Source organism: Mauremys reevesii, linkage group 1 (genome assembly GCF_016161935.1).
Source record: "Mauremys reevesii isolate NIE-2019 linkage group 1, ASM1616193v1, whole genome shotgun sequence".
NCBI classification, from domain to species: Eukaryota; Metazoa; Chordata; order Testudines; family Geoemydidae; genus Mauremys; species Mauremys reevesii.
This window is the reverse complement of record NC_052623.1, coordinates 341,391,406-341,416,164: the sequence shown is the minus strand read 5'-3', so window position 1 is coordinate 341,416,164 and position 24,759 is coordinate 341,391,406. Positions and strand designations below refer to the sequence as shown.

Below are 24,759 nucleotides of genomic sequence, written 5' to 3'. Positions count from 1 at the left end.
TCTCTCTAATATTGTGGGACCAACACAGCTACAACAACACTGCATTCCTGGTATAAATTGGCACAGTTCTGCTAACTTCAATGGAGTTGTGTCAGTTTGCATCAGCAGAGAATCTGGCCTTTTGCCTTTTGCTTCTGTACTTATAGTAATTAAGTGTTTTGGGTCTAAAATATTAGAAAAACAAAATCTAAGGAATGAGAGTTGCACAGACTGCTACTGTGCTATACTGCAACCAAAACATGAGGGTATGGATATTTTCCAACCTGCCACAATAGATATCCCAAAATGAATTAACATCTAGTGAACATTTTAATTATTACTCTTTAACACTTTTATCATAACAACTGTTCTGGTAATTACACTGAGTATTAAAGTGTAGTTTGAAGCAAAACCACATAACTTATTGTAGTGTAAATCGGGGTTTCCTTAGGCAGCCATAATTTGTGCGTCCCTCTGGTTTTGCGTATTTTAATGTTTCTATTTTAGTGAATACACATGTGCTTTTTGTTAGAGTGGGGAAATCATAGCAGACTAAACTGTAGACTAGGCTGCTTTTGGGGGGGTCATGCCCTCCTTTGGTGTTGGAGGAAGATGGCCACTTATACAAAAACAATTCATGATTCACAGAATCCTTGCAGAGAAGTATGGTTTTCACTTGCTCCTCACAAAGTATACAGAGCTCCTATATAAAGAGTGTTGTGTTTGTCTAATTGATCAAACTTTTAATTGCTGGCTTCCCCATTGCACACACATTGGTTTTGTTCAATTCAAAATAGACGTGAGAGTCTGAACCACACATTTTATAGGATCATAGAAGTTGGGAAAAGACCTAATGTGTCATCCAGTACATGTGTCTTCCAGGGCATGGTTGTCTATTTATAAATAATGAGGCTTCCACCACATCCCTTGAGAGACTATTCCACATCCTAATGCATCTCACTGCCAAGATTTTTTTCCCCAACATTCAGCCTAAATATTCCCTTTCTTAGTTTTATCCTGTTACTTCAGATTTTATATCTTTGTATTACACCAAAATAAGCCCACTCCCTTGTGGGTTCCAGATTTGTGTAGAAGGTTAAAGTATCCACCCTTAGCCCCAGATTCCACAAGCTACTCTGTGTGGGCATAGGAGTGCAAATGGCGTGGAGTAACTTTCAGGATTTGGCCCATAGTATTAGCACATAATTTTGGATCCCGATTTCAAAAGTCAAAGGTGTTTTCGATCCGGCATTTGATTTTTTTCATAATTGGGAAGACCAGCTGAAAAAATCAGATTTGGATTCAAGGCTGGATTCCAAATACTATATCCAGGGTGTTTGGAATTTATTTCTCATCAAATAGAAACCTATCAGTATAGAAGGGGAACAGTCTTACTGATATTTGGGCTTATTTTTCACACAAACAGACGTTTTCACTCCCATACAGTCCTACTAAAAGTATGTGATGTTACCAGTGACAAAAAGTCCTCTGATTCTTAACAGGACAGAAATTGATCATTGTATTGTTATAATTAAATAAAACACTTATACCTACCACTTACAAGGTTCTTTTCATCCAAAGATTCCAAAAGACTTTACAAAGAAATATAACTTTATTATGCCCGTTGTAGATCTGGGGAAACAGCGATATGTGTAGGTTTGGGTTAAAATTTTCAAAAGCTGCCACTGATTTAGGATGCTTCAGTTCTTGGGTGTCTAATTTAAGACCCCTAAGCCCATACTTTTCAGAGGTACTGAGAACCTCATGTTCTTATTGACTTTAATTGAGCTACAGGTGCTCAGTACCACTGAAAATCAGTTGTCTCAAGCTGCCCACTGAAAAATTAAGGCACCCAACATGAGTCAACACTTTGAGGATAAGTACCACGGCAAGTCAGTCGTAGAGAGAAATAGAACCTACATCTCTTGTCTCCCATTTGCACTGCTGTCAGTTAAGCAGTTAATTATTCCCACAGACCTGTGGGCACCTGCATGTATGGAACATCTGCACCAGCCCAAACAGTAGGATTAAATATCTGCAAATAAATTATATCTGAAAATGCTACTGAACTTTGACATTGCAGAGCTGTAAAATTGGATTCTTTAAGTTTAATTACCACAATCACTGATTTTTATTAGTGGAATAATGTGAAATGACTGGAGAGATTTGGGTACCTGAGTAGGTGTAGGTATGGGGTAACACAATACCCATCCATCCTTACTAATGATATGTGTGATCTCAGCAGGGAGGCAACAGATTTCTTTGTGATAAAAGCCAACAAATATCTAGCAGTAAAACAGGACTGACACTCCAATTGCATCTCCACAGGGTCATAATTTAAATGATTACCTTAATGCTTTTTGATGCCTGGTCACCTGTCTTGCTAAAATATGAAGTTGCTGGATCTTCAAAAATGAGAGTGCACTAGAAACATAGAATTTTCAAGTGGTCCAGTTTGATTGCTGATGGCCCAAATAAATATGTGTCTAGACTGATGTCCAGGCAGAGCGCCTAGCAGGCGCTGGGGGGACAGGGCGGCATTTGGCTCGGGGCCTTGGGCTGCAGCTGGCTCTCCCTCCGGCATGCCTGCGGCAGGTGACGGACCGAGGGCGAACGCGCGACGGGCGCAGGGCCGCGCGGCCGGGCCCGGCTCCCCGCCCGGCTGAGCTCCCGGGCGCGCGCAGGTCCGGTGGTCCCCTCCCCGTGGGTGGAAACCGGGGAGCTCAGCCGGGCCGCTGGAAGAGGGGACCCGCCCCGGGACCGAAGGAGGCGGCCAGCGGCTCCCGCGCGCTGGGGCAGGTCCCATTTCTAGCACGCCCCTGCTGATGTCCAACATGTAATCAAATGGTAATAAGTGCATCCATCGTGATTACAGGGCAGATGGTAAAAAAACAATCATTCACTATTCATGGTGTAAGAGAAACCCAGATTCAGAGTGTAAATCTGGAACTTTCTTTGTTTCAAGTTGTGCATGATAAAGAGCAGTGATGAGATGTTCTATTTTTTTAAAACAATTGTAATTTTGCCTATGATGTAGCTGACATAGTAGTTTTTAAATCCTGTTCTAATACAGAGAAAAATGTGGATTGGATATTCTGGGTTTTTCCTGAAAGACTGACGACATGGTTAAGGCTGGGATTTCAGAAGAGTTTATGGGATTTTGGTGCCTAATTCCCCTAAAGTTCTATATCTCCAGGTACTACCTGAAATTGTTTACGGGCTTGGCTACACAGAGGATTTGCCGTGATTGCAGCCAACACTGGCCAGCCACCAGTTTAGCTGCACTAATTCAAAACCTCTAGTACTAACGGGCAAAACTCACCTATGCTTGAAGTCAGGGTTGGTTGCACTGGTGCAAATCGCAGCATACAGCAGCTTACTGTGTCTGCAGTGGGGATTGCTGCAGGTGCAGTTGCACTGGAAGCTGGCCACCAACTACTGTAAATGAGACAAATCCAGCGTGTAGCCAGGGATACAATGCCATAAGTTTGTTGCATTGGGAATGTGGAATCCATTACGTGGCAATAAAACTGGAATTGATTTTCAAATAATTTGTATTAGAATGCATATGCAATTTTAAAGCCTGCAACTGATTTGTGGTTAAATCCGTTTATTATTTATAACTGCTTTTTAATTTCATCTTCAATATGATTATCAAAATAAAACATGGCCTAAAGTTTCAGACAGAAAATTTGTATGTTATGGTTGTTTTGTGTCTAAACAACCAATGTTAACTTTGTTAACAAGTGTCTCTGTTGGCACCCAAACCATTGCATTCATGTGCAGAGAGAGGCTAATAACTGGAATCAAATGACTACAAAGTAACTTTTGAAGCAAATAATATTACCTACATATAACCAAGTATTTCCTAAATACAGTGCCATTGAAGAACCAAGGAACAATCAATTGGCAGTAAGATCATTAGAGAGCTTAAAGGGACAAACACATTAATTTGATTGTTCGTTCAGGCCAAAAAAAGGCATCATTAGCTTTGATTGGGTTTTTTTTTAATGTATATTCTTCCTGCTGAGTTAATAGGAAATAGCTGGTACACATAAACACTTAGTACTGAACTTTTAACCACCCTGCTATTATTTGCTTCCCTGTGATCAGAAGAAAAATATGACATTTCAGTTTTCCTTGATCTTCAACAAATAAGTGTTGTTTTTTCCCCATTTAGAGACCATAAAATTTGTTAACAACAACAAAAGCCATCAAACCCCACATTCTAGTAGAAAAATCAGTAATTTGATTTTCATCCAAGACTAACCATACAATTCTGTGACCCATGTACTAATCATGAACTGGGTATATACATCTGATTTCAGGAATAAGATATTCTGATTTGACTTTCTTTTATTGTAAACTGGTAAAATATCTGTGAAAACAACAGTATTTGAAGGACACTCATGTATTTTACCTTGTCCCCCCTAACCCTCCCAAAAAGGTTAACTAGAGTAAGTGATCTACCTCAAGAATACTAGGCAGCTTATTGGCATTCACCTGTCATTAATTTTAGAAATGGCATTACTGCAAACAGCAATGTTCAAAGGACAATAAATTCCAATAGTTACTTCTCAAAACCTAATCTTTTTGGAATTAAAAGGAGCGTAATTTAATTGAGAATTCTTTTTTCTCCATAGCATTGACTTTAAATAAAATGTTGTGATCAGCTTAAAATATAAGTTCCTGATAATCAAATGCTTATGTTTATTGCCTGTTGTCCAAAGTAGATCCTGAATCAAAGCGAGAATGTACCATCTCTAATATAATAGAGAAGTAATGCTCCACAAGAACATTAAATACATTCATATAACATTAGGGTCTGACTTCAGCAGACAAAAGCAAAGCAAAGACCTCCTGTCGGGATGAAAAGTGTTATATAAGAGCTAGGTATTATTACGCTGTTGTTCCTCTGTATTGACAGTCTCTGGGAATACTATTTCACCATTAGTTAACGCATCATAGCAGGGGTCAATGGGGTCATCCAAGTGGATCTGTGCCTTTCTTTCTGAGACATCCCAGAGGGTAGTATCGGGCAATTGCTTACCTGCTACTACTGCTCTGTCATCTGCATGTTCTATCTTGTCAACCCTCTGGTTTATTGAGCATGTGGGGGGGGGTGTTATAGGGTCAGTGAGGAATTTTGGGTTGTGGTGCCTCCAGTATATTAATGAAATACAGATTTATATTGCTACCTTTTCTGACCCTACCCAACGAAGTGGAGCCATTTACCAGTGCTTAACAGGATATGGGTATGAGGCTAACTGACTGAGATAAGAGAGAGAATGATCATAGTCTAGGTAAATTTCGTCTTTATTTTATCTGCCTATTGTAGATATTTCTTCATAGTAGTATCTAAAAGCTGAAATGGCAGAAATAACATCAGCGCCTGATGGATATGAGCTTGCTGATGTACACCAGCTGAGAATCTGATTCAGTCAATATAAAAGTTGCGTGCTTTTTATTCTCACCGTATCATTTAAGAAAGAGAGGAGATTCCCAGGACAGTAAAGTGTATCATGTTCAAAATCGGACTGTGAGCCAGAACTCCAGGCTGGTTATTAAAATATGTTAAAGTTATACTTGGACCACCCCCGTTTAAAAGCTGTAAACACTTCATTTTGTTTTATTGTTATAACATTTAGAATTTGTTACTGTTGCTAGTAGCTGAGAGTCTACTTACTTATATCATGCCATGTTTACATATCACTGTACACACTGCACTTAAATCAGTTTGCATAATATGTTAGAAGTGTTTTGTTAAGAATGTTTAGATTTACAGGCTTGGTGATTTCATTGGAGTTGTTCTGGATTTACAATCATCCAAATGAGAACAGAGCCTGGCTACAGTATTTAAGTATGCAATGCACAATATAATTAATAGTCCAATAGATGCAGTTTTAAATTATACCTACAGAAATATTACTCAGACTTTATGTAACAATTTGTTGTGCTTTCCTTTTCTTACAGACGTACTAAAGAAAATGTGTAGTCTTGTTCTTTAGGAAGCTATAATCACAGAACTGTTCTGCCATCTGGAGTATATACCTTATATATTACACTAGTGTAAATCCAGAGCAAGACAATGGTGGTTATTGGATTTGTACTAGTGTCATTGAATGCAGTGTTTGTCCCTATATTCTTAAAAACTCTGCACTTTCCAATCATGAAATCACTTATTCCCCTGCCAGGATCTGCTTTGCTGGGATTAAGTTTCTGAGACTGATTCAAAGTTGACCAAGATGAACCATTGCATTTACTTTATTAACTCAAATATTAGAGTTACACTTGCCTTGGTTATATATAGCAGTCTCTCAGGATCGCAGCCAGGTACTCATACTCATCTGAGATTAAATCCTAATATTTGAAAATTTATATAGTTTTTCTTCTATCCAAAGAGTTCAAAACCCTTTACAAACATGCCTTACAACACCCCTGTGGGGTAGGTATGTTAGTATGCCCAATTAACTGGGGGGACAAAGAGGCACAGAAAGGTTATCTCTCTTGCCTCAGGTGGCAAGACTTGCAGATGTGTAGCTGTCCCTCCATGACTCGCATTGCACATTCTGCACTTCAAGTTTGGGCAATGGCATGTAAGAGAAAAACAGATCCAGTGTAACAAAGACGACCTTCCTACACTGGTGTAGAAAAAAGCCAGAGAAAAGGTCCAGAATAGGAATTCCTCTCCGCAACCCCGCCACCTCAGTCCCCAGCGACTCCCTCCAAATTAATCAATTGCCGCACACAAATATGCGATTGTCCCTTTTCTCGTGGTCCCTTAGTCCCCCTTCCAATCCATTCATCCCGCACACCAGTCCCTCAGTCAGGGTGGATAATAATCAATGATTTAAAAAAAAATCAGATTTTTTTAAATTCAGATTTTTTTTTGATAAAATGCTTTTTGAAGAAAAAATCTGTCTAAAGATACATTATAGCTCAAAGATATCTCATCATGGAAGAGGGATTATAAATTCTAATTCTGTAGTATCAGACAATATATTCATGCAATGTTTAAGAAAAGTTTTGTAAATGAATTCCAATAGTTCATGGATTAGGGACCCAATCTTATGGGGTTCCATAGACTTCTGTATAGATTATTTAAATTAATTTTTCTATCTATCCCAGTGGGACTCAGTGGTCAGTCTAGAGGATACCATCAGAGATGCTTAGTTTTGCAGTTCTCAAACCGTGGATTTGTGTCTCCAGAGCTAACATGCTTGTTAACAGCAAAATTGTTTTTAAATAAATAAATAATATATAGAGGTGAGAAATAAAAGACCTCAATCCTATTGTCCCTCTGCAAATTTGTGTACACAGAGTCAATCCCTGATCTGTCTCTAAAAGTAAAGTTTTAAAAAGTTCAACCAATAGAAGATTGTAGGAGGCGGAATAGATCTGGACACGGAGAAGAAGTCTGGAGATAAATATGAGAAGCAAGGGACATATGCTTGTTTTGTTAAAATATTATATGTTTGCTTTTGAAGAGAAAAATCCAGAATATTTAATGTTGTTGTTTTAGTTAAATAAAACAATTTAAATGCCTGTCTGGTGATGTTCTCCTCCTAATACAGCATGGCAAGAAAATCCTCCAAATATTAATGATTAACCTGTTGAATTGGAGATAGTTCACCTCCCAATGACTTCATAAATATCTGCTTCAATTACTTATGGTAAATGAAATAACCAAACATTCAGTCTTTTTCTGATATAGCTGTAAAACTAATCTGAAACATTTTCAAAATAAATCACTGTTTAAAAACATATAGTGTGTACCTTCTAAAAATGAAACCTATGTCTATTTCTGCATTGTGAAGAATATGTGTTAAGGGTATAACAACCTATAAGAATGCACTTTTATGTAGAAATCCATGATTAAATCGAGTTTCCCTGACTAGTGATTTAAATCAGTTTGATTTAAATCAAATCCACCCTGCCCTCAGTTATCCCCTGAGGAGCTTTTTTTCTCAGCAGCAGCCATAGATTCTGGTGCTGAGGAGCCTAATGCTGTATCTCCTTCCCTGGCTAGGGGCTCAATCTGCTCAAAGCTCTCGTTGCCTGACACCTTCCACAGCTCCCTCAGAGTTTCTCAGGAGAGGCTCTGAGGGCAGTGACGGGAAGGGAAGGGGGTCAGGGCCTCGAGCAATGACCCTGCCCACTCTGTTGAGAGGCTAGAGAGTCTCATTTCAGATCAAAAAGCCTCATCCTCTGGCCAAAAGGTAAAAATTAGGCTAGCTGGGCAGGTCTTGCTGATTCTATTGGAACCAAAACTCTGATAATTGCCATTATATGTTTAAAAACAAATACTACTCTTATACATCTATATCTACAGTGTACAGTACGAACGGTTTTGGGTGGCAGAGGAATTGCCACTTGCTCAGGTACACATCTTATCTTTGCTCAGATGTGCATCTCCCTCCATTTGGGGCTAATGCAGCATCTGGCCCACAGTTTCTATCAACTAAGGTTTAAAGCAATGGAAGCAAAGAGGGGTGTAGCCATAAAATTTTCAAAAGTGAACCTAATTTGGTGCATTAACTTTTGGCTGTTCTACCTGGGACTCCTGAGGCCTGAGTTTTTCAGAGGTGCTGAGCATTTACAGTAGTGGATGTGGTATAAGAATCTGAAGAACAGAACAGAGTACGGCAAGATAATTTGGAAGTTTTGAGGCTCATAGTATATGGATATGGTTTTTATATTGTACACCTGCACCCAGAACTTTAGATGGGCACTTATCGTAATACATTAAGTTAAAGGCTGCTCCATTGTCCATACAGGGATCCTCAAAAGCCTTGGAGTAAAAATGCTGTTTTGATCATCCAAAATATGCAATGTTTCAGCAATTTTAGGCTTAACCTTATACTTGAGAGAAAAATGAGTCCTCTAGTATTTTAAACTCAGTTAAGGATATTATTTTAATTAGGAAATATGCAAATACAGTTAATACAAATGTACAGAACCTCAGCCAAAGCCCGCTGAAATTAACTGGAGTCTCTCCATTAATCTTGGTCATTGGACCAGGCCATATACAACACCTTGTTAGTTAAAGTACACAGCCCATTGACTGAGCCTCCTAATACTTCGGTGAGGTAGGTATTCTAATACCCATCTTGCAAATGGTAAACTCATGCACATTGAGGTCAGTGTTCTGCTCTAAGGCACACTCTAGGCACACTCCCTCATAAATGTATTCCAGATGTAAACTGACACACGTTAGTTATCAATGCTTTGTTTTTGACACAGGTATATTTTCTAATTATGGATTGTGAAAGTTTTCTATGCTTTCTCGATCACAGTTTGAGAGGTGGCTGATGGGCAGTTGAAGACCTGAATTGCTTTATCATGCCATCCAAACAGTACATTCCCTTTGTTTATACATGTAATATATGTGTCTGACCCTGCAAACACTTATTTGCATAAGCAGCTTTGTTCACGTATATACATGTCTTTGGGATCAGAACCACAGATCATATGTAAAGTAAGTGTAATGGAGGGATTTTACGGTACAGAAATTATAATCTGAAGGGAAACTGAATTCACCAAGGTATCTTTAAAAGCGAGGTAAAACGATAAATAAATAAATAAAAAGGCGGTATGCAAAACTGATATTTATTTGTATTCTGATCTGTGTATTAACATGCTGCTTAATTAGTCTAAATTATGGTATATTTAAACAGTTAATGATAGGGTGAATCCTGCTCTTTAATTATTCTGGGAACAACAACTAAAATGACTTTCTAAAACATATTTTTCCAAAAGGAGGGGAAGAGGGAATCCTGGACCCCATCCTGGTGCCTGAGAATGAGAGACCGTTAAGCAACTGGAAGGATCAGTGCACAGCACATGGATCAGAAACGTTCATAGAAGCAGCAAGTAGTGTATATTGCCTCAACCCTTACTGAACTTTCCCAGTAAATACAGCATGCTGACAGCCTGGCATCCCTGCTGGGTGGATCCTGCAACTCCAGGAGGGAATGGCACTTCTTGTTTTTAATTAGCAAAGGTGAAAGGTGAATTAAAACTAGCTGTTTGGCAAGTCGGAGCAAGGGACTGAGGTCTGAAGAGCACCAAGGAGGAGGGTTCCTCCCCCCCCCCCGAATGAATTGCTGAGCAGGAGGGACTGTAAATACAGCTTCTTCCTGAATCCACTGGCAGAGTTACTGAAGAGAGCTCAAGACACAACACTGCAGAGTAACGCCTTGGAATGTCCTCTCAGTTTATAAACAATTGTCGCAGGGAGAGAATATTTTTACATGACATTTGCACAGCCTGACAATGTGGAGCTGTGTGCTGTTCTGATGAGAACTGAATTTCCCATAGAGATCCTCACAAACTGAACAGAAAAAGACTTAGCTGCATTGGGAAAGTCAAGAGTGGAACTTGAAGCTTTTAAAAACAAAACAACTAAGTGAAGAAGCACAAGAATTTGATCTTGGGCAGCATGGCATCTACTAAGGACCTTTTAATCCTGGCACTATATGGCTTGTTACTAAAATTACCGACCGCATGTCATACAACAGATACAAGGCTGCCAAGATTACGTCTGTCACATAAAGGTAGGTCAGTATGTCAGCTAGGTTTTGTGACAAATTCAATCTTGCTGTAACTCCACCACTTCAGTGGAATTACTACACCACGGATGAATTTGGACACTTGACAGAATGAAATATTCCTATTCAGAAATTAATATGAATGATTTTTCCTGTGCTTAATAAAGGGTGCAATTTAGTTTGCTGTAGACAGCAATATTTATTTTAAAGCATTTCTACTGATTCATAGTGGCTACTACAATAGCCTTTTACACCTTTGAGTGCATTAAACTAGCTAGTCACTCTGTCATTATTCTCCATCTTCTGTGAAGATTGTTCTCTAACAAGGATGAAATGCAATAGATAACACATGTGAATAGTTTATGATATGCTGTCATCTACCAGGTAAGTCCTAAGCAGTTAAATGCCTGTTTTATACATTTTGCTGTGGATCCAACTTATGTATATAGTGGGTGAATTCCTGTGCAGCCTGATGAATCATCTTCTAAACTAGCAAATGTCATCACACTATAATTAAAATGACTGCCAATATAAGTCTGCTTTCAGTTTGACTGAATTGCCCAAAGATAAATGTCATTTTGCTATGAAATAGGTGGGTGGGTATAAAACTCTTGACTCTTTATTTTAGTTGCAGTTTACCTGAAGTTTGAATCCCTCCTCCTTAATTCTAAATAAAATCCTATGAGCCAAACTGTGCCCTCATTTGCACCTGGGTAGTAGGGTTACATAGGTTTAAATTCATTCCCAGGTTTCTTTATTTCAGCTTGAGCCTTTTTTACATAAATACTTGTGCAGTTCCATGCAATTGTAGTTCTCTGCAGCAGCACACACATTAACAGATGACATGACTAGAAAATATGCAGCAGATTGTTGTTGCAGAAGAAGTTAAAAGGACAGAGTGTGCATCATATGCCCATAATCTGTCACTAAGAAATGTTTTTATATTACCTATTGTACAATGATTAAAAGAGAATGACTCCCTTCTTTGCTGACCTAACAAGGATGGGGAGGCAGGAGGGAAGGAAGAGGGAAATGTACTTGAGAAAAAAGAATAGAAGTACTTGTGGCACCTTAGAGACTAACACATTTATTGTAGCATAAGCTTTTGTGGGCTACAGCTCACTTCATCGGATGGATGATCTTTTTGCGGATGCAGACTAACACAGCTACTACTCTGATACTTGAGAAAAAATACTGTCGTTATTAAAACAGACAATTAAGCTTCATCAGTATGAAATATGTTATAATAGCAACTTTTAAAAAATGTATTAGCATCAGACTACAAGTACACATTGTACAGAGTATAAACTAGCATGAGACTAAACAGGATTTAATTGTCTTTTATATAGCAATCGGAATGACCAGTTATGGGAGAAAGAAAGGGAAAGCTGACTAGGATAATTGGTCTGAATGTCTTGTTAGAAGGCTAATAGAAGTGGGTTTTGCTTTTATAGACCGTTTGGAACACTTTTTAGTGGAAGAAAGATTGTCTTAAGGAGCTGTTTTGTAATTGAACCAGTGATTAACATCAATGAATGAAATGAATTGATCCTAGTTTTATACAGGAGACCTTATTTTTTTTGACATATGGTTTTCAAAATACAGTAGCAACTATTGATAAGTGTTGACTTTATCCGGCTTTATGGAATCCCTCCCTTCTGGAAGCAACATATTTGAGTGTCAATTTCTTGTTAGGTGTAGTTAGAAATACTATAAGTATCATAGATATTACTTGGTGGTGATGGGGTGGGGGAGAGGAAAAAGGCACAGTGAATGAAATAAATAGTCCTACTGTTGTGTTAATACAAGGTGCTGGATTAGCTGCCACTTCTGGCAAGCTTCCCATGGTGGTTCTGTAGGTTTTAAATGTTTCTACTCTCACTTAGTAGGGTAAATTGTTTTTCCACTGGTTAGAATCAATGTGCATTTCACTGCATGCTGCTTTCATTTTCAGAGCGCTAAGAATTTGGTCATAACACATCATAATTCGGTGATGCTTTTAAATAGATTATAAAATACCAGTTTCTCACTCAGGGCCAAATTTTGACCCCATTGAAGCCAGCTGTCACTGATTCCAAAGACTTTACTGTATTGACTCTGCTTCCTGATATGAGCATACTTATCACTACCTTATACTTGGTTCATATACGTACTGCAACTGATTTTACAAGTTACACTGTGCTGGGTTCCTGCGTGCATATTCAAAGTCAAAAGTTAGAAGTGGCATACCTGTTTGCATCCTGGGAACACCTATTGTAATTCTCCCAGCTAAAAGAATGTAACATTCAAGAGCAAGACAATGACTAAATGTCCTTGCTCTGTTCACTAACCAAATATGAATAGCAAGAGGGTCTCCCATCCTAAATGTATAGTTCCAGAGGGCTGTTGCTCTGTGTACCAAACAAGCAATAGAGTAATTATAATGAAATGATAACTTGTCCTCTTTACAAAGCCAACATATGCTTTGGAGTAAGTTGCCATTTTGAGATAGGTGACAAAGTCCATATGGGTAGTTATAGTATGGAATGGCCATAAAATCTGCCCAGAGACAAATTTATAACAGACACTGATTAATGGAACTGCGTTTGTTATTCACACTTCTCCCGTTTGTGACTGTGTATGTTCATGGCTAATCAGGACTTGGAAGATTATATGATAGATAGTTTGGAGGACTGTATGATTGGTAGTACAAGGAGGTATATGCCCATGAATCAAGAGGATTTTTAACTCATCTGTTTAAAAAGATTTGTACTTCAAAATATCTAAAACATTTTCCATGAGCTAGAAATTAGGGAAGGAGTTTAACTTCAAAAATGGCTCATTTGAAATAGCTGTGAGGCAGGAGATCCTTTATCTGCAGAGTAGGCAAGGACTGGCCAATAGCGGTGCACACTTTTCACACCCCTGAGCAGCAATAGTTCCTGATGCACTAGGGTAACCTTTGTGGATGAGAATAGCCCAGTCGCCGTGCTAAAGGGACAGATTGTATAACCCTTACTCATGTGTATCAGCACCTACTCACTTAATTAGCTTCCATGGCAGTTCATCAGTAGCAGTACATTCTTGAATTACCAATAAATTTGTCAAGCCTCACATAAACTGTATTGGTGATTTTTAGTAAGGTGGACACCTGTATGCAAACTGGGGCTACCAGTTCAGTTTACCCAGAATCTGCTTTTTCTCTCACTAAAGTCAATGAGTAGGGTGACCAGATGTCCCAATTTTATAGGGACAGTCCTGATATTTGGGACTTTATTTTATATAGCCGCCTATGACCCCACACCTCCTGTCCCGATTTTTCACACTTGCTGTCTGGTCACTCTATCAGGCCTGGTCTACACTACGCGTTTAAACCGATTTTAGGAGCGTTAAACCGATTTAACGCCGCACCCGTCCACACTAAGAGGCCCATTACATCGATATAAAGGGCTCTTTAAACCGGTTTCTGTACTCCTCCCCAACGAGAGGAGTAGCGCTAATATTGGTATTACCATATCGGATTAGGGTTAGTGTGGCTGCAAATCGACGGTACTGGCCTCTGGGCGGTATCCCACAGTGCACCACTGTGGCTGCTCTGGACAGCAATCTGAACTCGGATGCAGTGGCCAGGTAGACAGGAAAAGACCCGCGAACTTTTGAATATCATTTCCTGTTTGCCCAGCGTGGAGCTCCGATCAGCACGGGTGGCGATGCAGTCCCAAATCCAAAAAGAGCTCCAGCATGGACCGTACGGATCTGATCGCTGTATGGGCAGACAAATCTGTTCTATCAGAGCTCCGTTACAGAAGATGAAATTCCAAAGCATTTTTAAAAAATCTCCAGACAGAGGCCACAGCAGGGACTCAGCACACTGCTGCGTGACAAGCGTAACAGAAAGCCAAAGAATCAAATGGACGATCATGGAGGGAGGGAGGGGGGACTGAGGACTCAAGCTATCCCACAGTTCCTGCAGTCTCCAAAAAGCATTTGCATTCTTGGCTGAGCTCCCAATGCCTGTAGGGTCAAACACATTGTCTGGGCTGGTTCAGGGCATAGCTCGTCAATTTACCCCCACCCCCACCCCCAGAAGGAAAAGGGAAAAAAATCGTCTCTTGACTCTTTTAAATGTCACCCTATGTGTACTGAATGCTGCTGGTAGACGCGATGCTGCGGCACTGAACTGTAGCATCCTCGCCCCCCCTCCTTGGTGGCTGATGGTACAATATGACTGATATCCATCATCATCATCAGTCTTGTGGCAGATGGTGCAGTACAGAAGGACTGGTATCCGTCCTCATCATCAGCCCATGAGTGCTACTACTTCCCAGTAGATGGTACAGAACGGGTGGTAACCGTCTTCATCATAGCAACAGGAGGCTGAGCTCCATCAGCCCCCACCCTTCATGTGTAAAGAAAAGATTCTGTTCTGCCTGGACTATCATAGCAGCGGGATGCTGGGCTCCTCTCCCCCACACTGCTTAATGTCCTGTCTGGACTATCATAGCAGCTGGAGGCTGCCTTCCCCTCATTTTATCTCACTAACAAGTCACTGTTTCTTATTCCTGCATTCTTTATTACTTCATCACACAAATGGGGGGACACTGCAACGGTAGCCCAGGAAGGCTGGGGGAGGAGGGAAGCAACGGGTGGGGTTGTTGCAGGGGCACCCCCCATGAATGGCATACAGCTCATCATTTCTGCGGGATCTGACACAGAGCAGCTGTGCTTTCTGGTTCTCTGATACACTGGTTCTCTAGTACACTTGCACCATACTCTAGGCAGGGCAATCCAGGGAAAAAGGGCGCGAAATGATTGTCTGCCGTTGCTTTCCCAGAGGAAGGAGTGACTGACGACATTTACCCAGAATCACCCGCGACAATGATTTTTGCCTCATCAGGCACTGGGATCTCAACTCAGAATTCCAAGGGGCGGGGGAGACTGCGGGAACTATGTGATAGTTACGGAATAACTACCCACAGTGCAACGCTCCAGAAATCGATGCTAGCCTCGGACCGTGGACGCACACCACCGAATTAATGTGCTTAGTGTGGCCACGTGCGCTCGATTTTATACAATCTGTTTTACTAAACCGGTTTATGTAAAATTGGAATAATCCCGTAGTGTAGACATACCCTCAATGAGAGTTGCACCACTGACTTAAGTGGGAATAGAATCAGAGTTATAGTTAACTCAACAGCCATTGAATGGTTGCAGCTTTTGGTTACTAATTGTCTGAACTAGTTTGAACCAGTGACAATGTGTTCCCTCTTCCATTATGATTTCCCTGAGCCATCCATTCACCTTTCAGTTATCAGGAGATTTACACCAGGATTTAGAAAAATGTTCTTGGTTTCATGTTCATTTAGTGCTACAGTTTTGTCTAAAGCTCAGCATCTGATGATGAACAATAAACATCTTAGGGTGCATTATTACATCAAACTATTGATTCATGCTGATTTGTAGAGTTACAGATATATTACTGCTGTGTTCACTATTATAGAGAAATAAAGTTTCTACATTAGTATGTTACAGGTTGACAGCTACATTTAAAATGATATAAAAATCATTAGCTCATTTTATGTATAATACAGACTCTGCCTAATGAGGTGCTAATGGAAGCCAAGTTTCAGCTAATCGTCTTTATAGGCTGATGGTAAAATTCTTTCCCAATATCCCACAGTTAACATTCTCAGCACTGGGAAACACATAATTAGGTGGAATCAATAGACACTGTATGTTAAACAGAAACTATTTACATTACATGTTGAAATAGGACTGGTTTTGCAGAGGACAGTAGGTCTATATTTAAAAGCTAGCACAGCCGTGTTAACAGGATCTGGATCGAAAACTTTCATGAAAATGTTTGATACCCGTGTACAAATTCAATTTACAATGCATTTTAAACTATGCTTTGTGGTACTGCATTTTTGTGTTTGGCAAAGAGAAAAAAGTACAGAAATCCACCCAATAAAAATTAGCCAGAGTAAACAAAGGAGGCTAAAAGGAGGCTTTGGTATAATAATAATAAAAAGATTGGTTTTGTATCTGACTGAGTTCAGTGCATGAATCCATTCCATCACGTATTTTCACTAGCTAATTCAAGAAATCTCAGAAATTAGAGATGAGCAGAGAAAAAAGATATGATCTCATTAGTCCATTTCCCTGCAAATGTAGGTTTCCTCTTTACATTATTAACAGATTGTCAAGTTGGGTATTAAATGTGCCAAGCGGTGAACCTTTCATCTCTTCCCTTGGGAAACTGTTTGACACCCTACTGCATCTCTGTCAGGAAACTTTGCTGATATTAAGACAGCTTTTCATCCAAATTTCCTTCTCAGTTTCATCTTATTACACCTACGCATATCACCTAACTCCTCTCAGATATTTGTATTTATGTTGCTCCTTTGCCACTCCTTAACCAAGCTGTACAAATTTACCCCTTTAATCTTTCCTCATAATCACGTCTGAATTCCTGGATCTTTTTCTTGCTTTTCTCTGAACTCATCCAATATGTGGGTTTTACCCTTCTGATAAATCATATCTGTGGAGGGTATATGTGCATTTGAAGGCATCCTGTACTTCAGCCCATCTTCTTTTCCTAATTTATATGTCTATTTCCTATTTCTGTTCTTAATTCCTCCTGCAGTTTAGTGAAGTTGTAGGCAAGCAGAAGGAGAAAGTTGGACTAAAAAAGAAGTGAGCTCTTCTCTAAGGACAAACAGTTTCAAATAAGGACAGGAGAGAGAGCTGAAGAGAGGCAGAAAACATGAATGTCATCCATATGTGAATGCGAATTTTAACGTATATGATTAATTTCTGGGTTTTAGATCTGTTTAATCACCATTGAGGACTGTTGTAATTTGTTAGCAAATTTGGTTCGTTGTCATTGTAATTAAGACTGAGGCGGCATCGCCACTGCAACAATTTTCAGTTATAACTTCCTAGGTGACCTCAGCTTTGAATTTTTTTTTTTTTTTTTACTAAGTGTGATCAAACTGTTAACTTTAACATTGCACTAAGCTAGGACCATTCAAACTGTTCATTTCAAATCTCAAGTATCAGAGGGGTAGCCGTGTTAGTCTGGATCTGTAAAAGCAGCAAAGAGTCTTGTGGCACCTTATAGACTAACAGACGTTTGGGAGCATGAGCTTTCGTGGGTAAAATACATTTCCACTACATGCATCCGACGAAGTGGGTATTCACCCACGAAAGCTCATGCTCCCAAACGTCTGTTAGTCTATAAGGTGCCACAAGACTCTTTGCTGCTATTTCAGATCTCGTTAGTTGTAGTGGTTCTTCTTTGAATTATCTAGGAATTGTCTAGGAGCTCCAGTCATGGACCCGGACACAAAGACTGCTGCTGCTGCACAGAATGCATTGCCTTCTTTTGTCAGAGATTCACTTGAAAAAACAATCCTGATTTCTGAGAATGGATTTGCAAGCATTCACCAAACAATTTTGATGAATAGGTTGCTCATAAACTTTGCTGTTCACGGTTGACTACTCATGTTGTATGTGTGCGACTGAACACCTGAATCACATGGCATTGTTTCTGATTCCTGACTGGATGGATGCAACTTTTTAGCTGAAGAATAATGAATACAGCAAAATGAAGAACAAATTTCTGGGAGAGAATTTTTAGATAAATGATCATTAATGATTGTAAGTATGCCAGTTGCTTTATGAATGCACAGTGGTCATCTCAATATTCCAAATAAATGATTGTAGAGCCACATGAATCCTAATTAAGGCTAAGATTTTGTCACAGACATTTTTAGTAAAAGTCAGGGCCAGGTCACAGGCAACAAAGCAAAATTCATGGAAGCCCGTGACCTGTCCCTGACTTTTACTAAAAATATCCCTGACAAAATGGGGAGCCCAGCTGCGGGGTCCCCATGCTGCCTGTGGAGGATGGGCAGCTGCAGGGACTGCTCAGAGCTCTGGGGGCCCCCACTGCCATGCCTATGCGGACTTGGAGCTCCAGGGTCCCCTGGCTCAGAGCTCCGGGGTATCCCACCACCCATGGCGGCTGGGAGCTTTGAAAGACTCCGGGCTCCCGTGGCACCTCGGAACTCTGGGGCCCCGATGCCTTTGGCAGCTCAGAGCTCCGGGGTACCCTCACCGCCCGTGGCAGCTGGGAGCTTTTGGGTACCCCTGCCACCTGTGGTGGCTTGGAGCTCCCAGGTCCCCTGCCCCCCGTAGCAGCCAGAAACTGCAGGGGGACCCTGGTGCCTGAGTGGCCAGGAGCTGCAGCCCCACCGCCCGGGGTGGCTCCAGGCACCAGCACGCCAAGTGTGTGCTTGGGGCGGCAAGCCACGGGGGGCGCTCTGCTGGTCGCCGCGAGGGCGGCAGGCAGGTTGCCTTTGGCGGCATGCCTGCGGAGCGTCCGCTGGTTCCGCGGCTTCGGCGGACCTCCCGCAGGCAAGCCGCCGAATCCGCGGGACTGGGGACCTCCCGCAGGCAAGCCGCCAAAGGCAGCCTGCCTGCTGTGCTTGGGGCGGCAAAATACCTAGAGCTGCCCCTGCCACTGCCCATGGCAGCTGGGAACCCCGCAGAGCCCCTGGCATCTCTGGCCACAGGGACCCTGCAACTCCCGGCTGACAGGGCTGAATTCACGGTGGTTGCTGGAAGTCACAGATTTCGTGACTTCCGCGACTTTCATGAAAAAATTGTAGCCTTAATCCTAACCAGCTCAGTTTGCTTATAATCTGCTATGGAGGCCTATTCTCTCATTAATATCACAGTAAATGGAAATTATTCAGAGGGCTCAATGAGAGAGTTACCTATTCAGGCTCTGGGTCAGATTGGAGCTACAACTGGATGAGGATCTGGTTCTTTAGGGGTACATGACATGGATTGGTATCCATGACTTTTTTGCACTTGGATTCTTCGCCACACATGATGTATGTAGGGCACTGCAATTCTGAGTGTTTGGGAAATTAAGAACTATATTATGGCTGTAGTTCTATGGAATGTGGCTGCGAATAAAGACCAATAACCAGAATTATGAGTGTTTAGAAACAATCTGTGTCTGTGTCTTTATCTTTCTCTTTTCCCAAATTCTTGAGGCTAGATAGGACTCAGTGTCAGTGCAGAAATGTCCTAGGGGGGAAAAATACAGATAGGAGCTCTTCTGTCTTAGGTTCACTTCTTTTTTTTCTCTCCTTTTTTGCTGTCTCCCACTGATGAGAGAACTGATTCCTTGCACTGAAACCATGGTAGTTTTTAGGTTTTTCCAACTGAGCCTAAAGGGACTTGTTCACCAGAGCTGGAATTTCTGGCAAAGAACTCACCAGCTCCTCTCATAACTACATCTTATTAACAAAGGCTTTTGTGGGTTTTGTTGCACCAAAATTCTGAAGGGATACACTGTATTGGTGTTTGTCTTGAAGCAGACAGCTTGCAGTATAACTTCAATTGGCTTGTTGGTTTTGTTTTAGAGAACTGGGTGTCATCTGAAGTTTCTAATCAGTTATCTCGCTGCTTTCAAAGAGCCAACACCATCTGTTGTTGTAAACTTTTTTAAACACATTGCCTGAGTTATTATTCCTCTGGAAAAGAAAGCTGTATTTTAGTTAAATACATGCAGGATTAATATTATTTATGTGATTTACAGTATGCTGTGCAGGGCCACGCATCTGTTTCAAACCTTTTGAGAAACTTTTGGGTCAATAAATATTGTAAAACTGTGCGGTGGGAATACTAAATATTATTAAATCTGGTGTCCTGGTTTTCTTCATGTAGTCAGTCAAAGATCATGAAACCACAAAGTGCAGCCATCATTAAATACAAAATATTCATTAAAAAAAAAAACACAGACCCTGCAAGGAAAAAGGTGCAAATCTTTATTTTACAGCTGAAACCCATTTAGCTTGAATACATTATTCTTAATGTTGTGTTTATTAGATAATCTGTTCTGCACTTAAATAGCCAGTTAAGGATCCAAGATGGCAACATGAAAGAAAAAGTTGAGGAAGAAAGCTGGTGAAAATTTTGTGCTGCTGCAAAAAAACACTAACTACATTATGAGCTTGGTTTCAGTTCAAAGTTTCTGTAAAATGAAGTAAAGGGATCTGTGTTTGTTTTAAAGAAGTGGAAATTTAAGTTACCAGCATAAATATGGAGTTTTGGGAACTGAGCAGATCTTCTGTATACACTGACTTATTAAAATATTACTCCCTTTTCTGAAAATTAATAATTCACTTAATGCAGAGTTTCAATAACAGAAATGTTAGCAGCCTATTGTGTCCATGCCTTTGGCATTTAAATCTGTAAAATGCCTTTCTCCCCTCTCTCACTTGTTTCAATCTGCCTCAGTGTTACACATTCTCACTGTGGAGGAGGAAAGTTGTGAGCAGTTCACCTTGTTAACCAAGTCAGTTGTGGGCTTACATAATTGAATTTTCCCCCCCTCAGGATCTTCTGTAGTTAAAATGAAGCTATAAAGTGATTAGATATCACCATGATGGATCTCTCTGTCCAGCAGCTCTGTAGTACTCACAGTAAATTTTGCCCTTACAGAAAAAAGGAGCACAGAAATATACCACCAGATGATTGCTTTTCAGGAAAATCTTTGATCTTCGTTACCATCATCAAAATCTGAACAAAAATACTTGCTATGAAATTGATCATTTCTTGTCATGGAGTTGGTTAAGAGAGGAGGTTCTCTCTTTGTGCACTTCAGGAATCCTTCTGCCCTAAAATCCTTTGCCACTAGATCTTTTCAGAAGTCATTTAAATTATACCATATCCGTGGGGCATCTGGATACAATGCTTAACCTCACCACACAGAGCAAGCAAATCACCTCAACATGCTTCGCCCATTCTGTTGTTTCTTTTACAATCTACCAGAGATTTGTGGGTTTTTTACTAATGGGCTATGTGTAGGTCCTCACAAATATGATTAGAGGTGAAAGATCTGTTTACAGTTTCTGTACAAGTATATGCAGGTGGTCTGTAACCTCAGACATGACAACATCGAATTCCTGCCAAACCTCTCCTGGTGCTGGCATGATGAACTCACTATGAATAGGAGCCAGTAGCTGTAAAGTTTGCATGGCTCATACAGCTAGAAGAGAAATCTAAATAGACTGAAAACTGTAACTCATCCTTAAATTACTCTTTATTAGGCTCAGGTGAAAATAGATACTTGCTGGAGATCTAGTTCATCCACCTTGCTGCCTGTCTCAACAGATGCAACATGCAACATCCTTTGCTACGTATTAAGTCAATTAGGACTCTGATCTAAAGCCCATTTAAAGTTAATAGGAGTCTTTGTGTTGACATTAATGGATTTTGGATTAGGCCTTGAGTGCAGTGGAGCTGTTTTGCAAACTGAAATGTTAATCAATGTGTAGGAATGTCACCTGCTTGTGTTCCATGTTTTAAACCTTTTGTGGAAGGCTGTCAGTGTGAAACAAAACCTTACACCATGGTATATTATCAAAAAACCCTGTTTTGAGATACTAAAGTTGCTGTATTATTTATCTCCAAAGAACTTCATGATTAACACATGTGACCACCATTAGTTACAGGTAAGAAGACATATGAGATAAAGCCTGAATCAGCCTATTAACCATTCAACTTGGAGAGTTTCCTCAGTGCAAAAAACCCTATTTTCCATAGGCACCTTATGGTAGTACAGGTTTTAACTCACATTATAAGTTTATTTTATGTTAACATTCACACCAGAAACCTAACTATGAGTTACACACTTTCAGTCAGGGGACTTGAAACAATATCATATGACTTATGTGACCAATTGTAACTCAGCATAGTTTGAATTATTGGATTGAGTATTTCACAGCAAACCATGGAGTAAATGCAAGGTTAGAAAACTGATATATTCAAGAAAATCCTGATCTGTAGCAGACAACAGGGAAAATGTAGTTAAATAAAATATTTGATGGGACTTATTCACTCAGCTGTAATAATAGGTTGATTATATGCCAGTATCCTGAGAAGGGCAATATATGGTTCACTTTGGAGTCTGATCCGGCTGCAGAGAAAAAAAGAATAGAGTATATGATTCTTATGAAATTATTTTGCTGACATTTCAATGTCATCAGCACTGAAATGTTTCAGTTTTCAGGCAGCATACTCCTTCAGTGAAGCTTCTGAGTCTCATTCTTTGTCTCTGTTTCTTTATCCTCAAATAGAATATTTACTAACAGATTTAGGAGGGTTTTAATTGGAACTCTCTGGTATGCTAACTGTTTTTTTGGCAAGTTGCTAATAAAACAATTCCTTAAGCCAAAGAATTAATGTTTGGAAGAAAGTCATATAAGTGTAGGAAGACTCATGATTCTGTATGTATCTTCTCTATACTTACCTCTTTTGTGTTTATTTTTATTTAAAGGGCTGTTGATGTCAAACTGTGAAGGGATTTAGGCTTCCCAAGGAAGTTGAACAATGGGGTTCTTACAGGTGCTAAATTTGTTTTATAAGGGGGGAGGGATATAGCTTGTACTTGTAACATACAAAAGATTTGTTTAATAGGCTTAATAAAAAAGCGAGAGCAACTGTAAATGTATTTTACTTGTTGATGTACAATAAATGCCACAGAAGAACTGACCATTTCTTACTCTGATCTTGCTGACCTTCGCTGAAGAGAATGATTTAAAATGAATGCAGAATATTGTAATCCTCAAAACTTCAGTATCAATAAATTGAGGTTTTTTCCCCGGCTATTAGTCCTCAACACAATGTTACCAAAATGTAATATCAGTACTCTTTCTGGCCATTCTGTACTTATCTTGAAGATAAATCATCACTTAAGTCACTTTGCAGCTGGAAAGCTAGAGGCCGGTGAGTGTTGCCAAGAACTCCTGCAACTCTTATTTACAACTAAGTCAAGTATTTTACCATGGGTGGGTGTGTGGCATAAGCAAGAGTAAAAGAAAATAAGCTTGCTCATTTGTGTATTAAATGATTCAGCTCAGCTGATCGAGAATGTTGTGATGCAAAGCTTGGAAATATCTGTTCTCTCTGAGCACAGAAAGATGTAAGCTGGTAAGCAATATGCTTGCCTTTTAGGGCTCTCATGCCTATTACAAGTCCTTGGTGCAGAGATGTCCTGTGCCTTTTTGTGTCGTTCAATCTGTCACTGTCTTCTCTTTCTCTGCTCCCTCATTTCAGGCCTTACAAAGTCCTTCTGCGTATTTTCAGGTTACACAGAAGTCTGGAAGAGCATCCAGTTTCAGGAAACACTACAGACATAAAGAGGGTGTGTAACAGACTCACTCATGATTGGAGGGATTAGTTGGCATCACCTCCTTCAGTTGTTCACCTCCTTGGTCTCTATGGACTTTGGATGCTTGTTCTTCTTGGCTTGGTCCCTTTGGCCAGGTCACTATAGTCCTTCCCTTCTGGGGCATCAAAGTCCCACTGGACAAACTGTCTAACTGTGGTGTCTGGCAGTGTTCTGATTCAAGTCAATAGCACTTACCCAGTGGCCGGTAGGGGATCTCACACCCACCTGCTACCCCAGGTTCCAGCCCAGGGATCCTAAAATCAGCAGCCAAAGTCTACTATTTCCATGAGCTTCTTCCTACTTTGCCCTCTACAGGCTTTCTTCTCCACCACCTATCTATGTAAATCCCTTCCTTTGGGCTCAGGGTCCCAGCCCCGGTTTCTTCCTTCTCTCCTCACTATGCCCAGAGAGTGACTGCAGACCTCCACCTCTTCCTTCCAGCCCTGCCTATTCCTGTCCTACATAACCCCTGCAGGGGTGGTGTGGGGTGAACACCCCATCACAGAGTGATAGGTTGCAGCAACCTGTTGATTAGTCTATTATTTTGCACAATGACACATTGCAATACAGACAGTGTTTTACTAATTCCAAAGTGCAGTTTTTTAAAAAGTGGTTCCCAGTAAATGAATGTTTGCAGTTTTACTGGAACAATGCTACACCCTGACAACTTGTATTTCTTACAAGCATTTCTTAAATACTTGCATTCTTGGGGTTTAAAATGGTTCATGTTGTTGAGAATAACAGATAAACTATTGCAAAAATAGGTGATTGTTTCTCTAAAAGTGGCTTTGAGTACAGAGCTTACCTTTTTACAATCTATCCATGTGATATATCAAACATTTAATCTAGAAATAGTGCTGAGGCCTCATTCTGCTGCCATTAATAGCAATGGCAAAATTCTTGTGAGTTCCCATGAAAGGAGAAACAGCCAACGCGTTCCCTTGCTTCTATCCTTCCCTGAATATAAACCTGGCTTACTCATTTAGAGTCTGATCCTGC

The 24,759-nt window shown here is 40.3% G+C and overlaps 1 protein-coding gene across 1 annotated transcript in view; it reads left to right on the top strand.

Annotated features, from left to right (window-relative positions):
- Positions 1-10,070: 10,070 nt before the first annotated feature.
- SEMA3E (semaphorin 3E) overlaps positions 10,071-24,759 on the top strand; it is a 222,870-nt gene continuing 208,181 nt past the window's right edge. Inside the window, exon 1 of the mRNA XM_039484125.1 lies at positions 10,071-10,535. Coding sequence (XP_039340059.1) covers positions 10,421-10,535 — 115 coding nt within the window. The 5' untranslated portion in view covers positions 10,071-10,420. The remainder of the gene's footprint in view (positions 10,536-24,759) is intronic.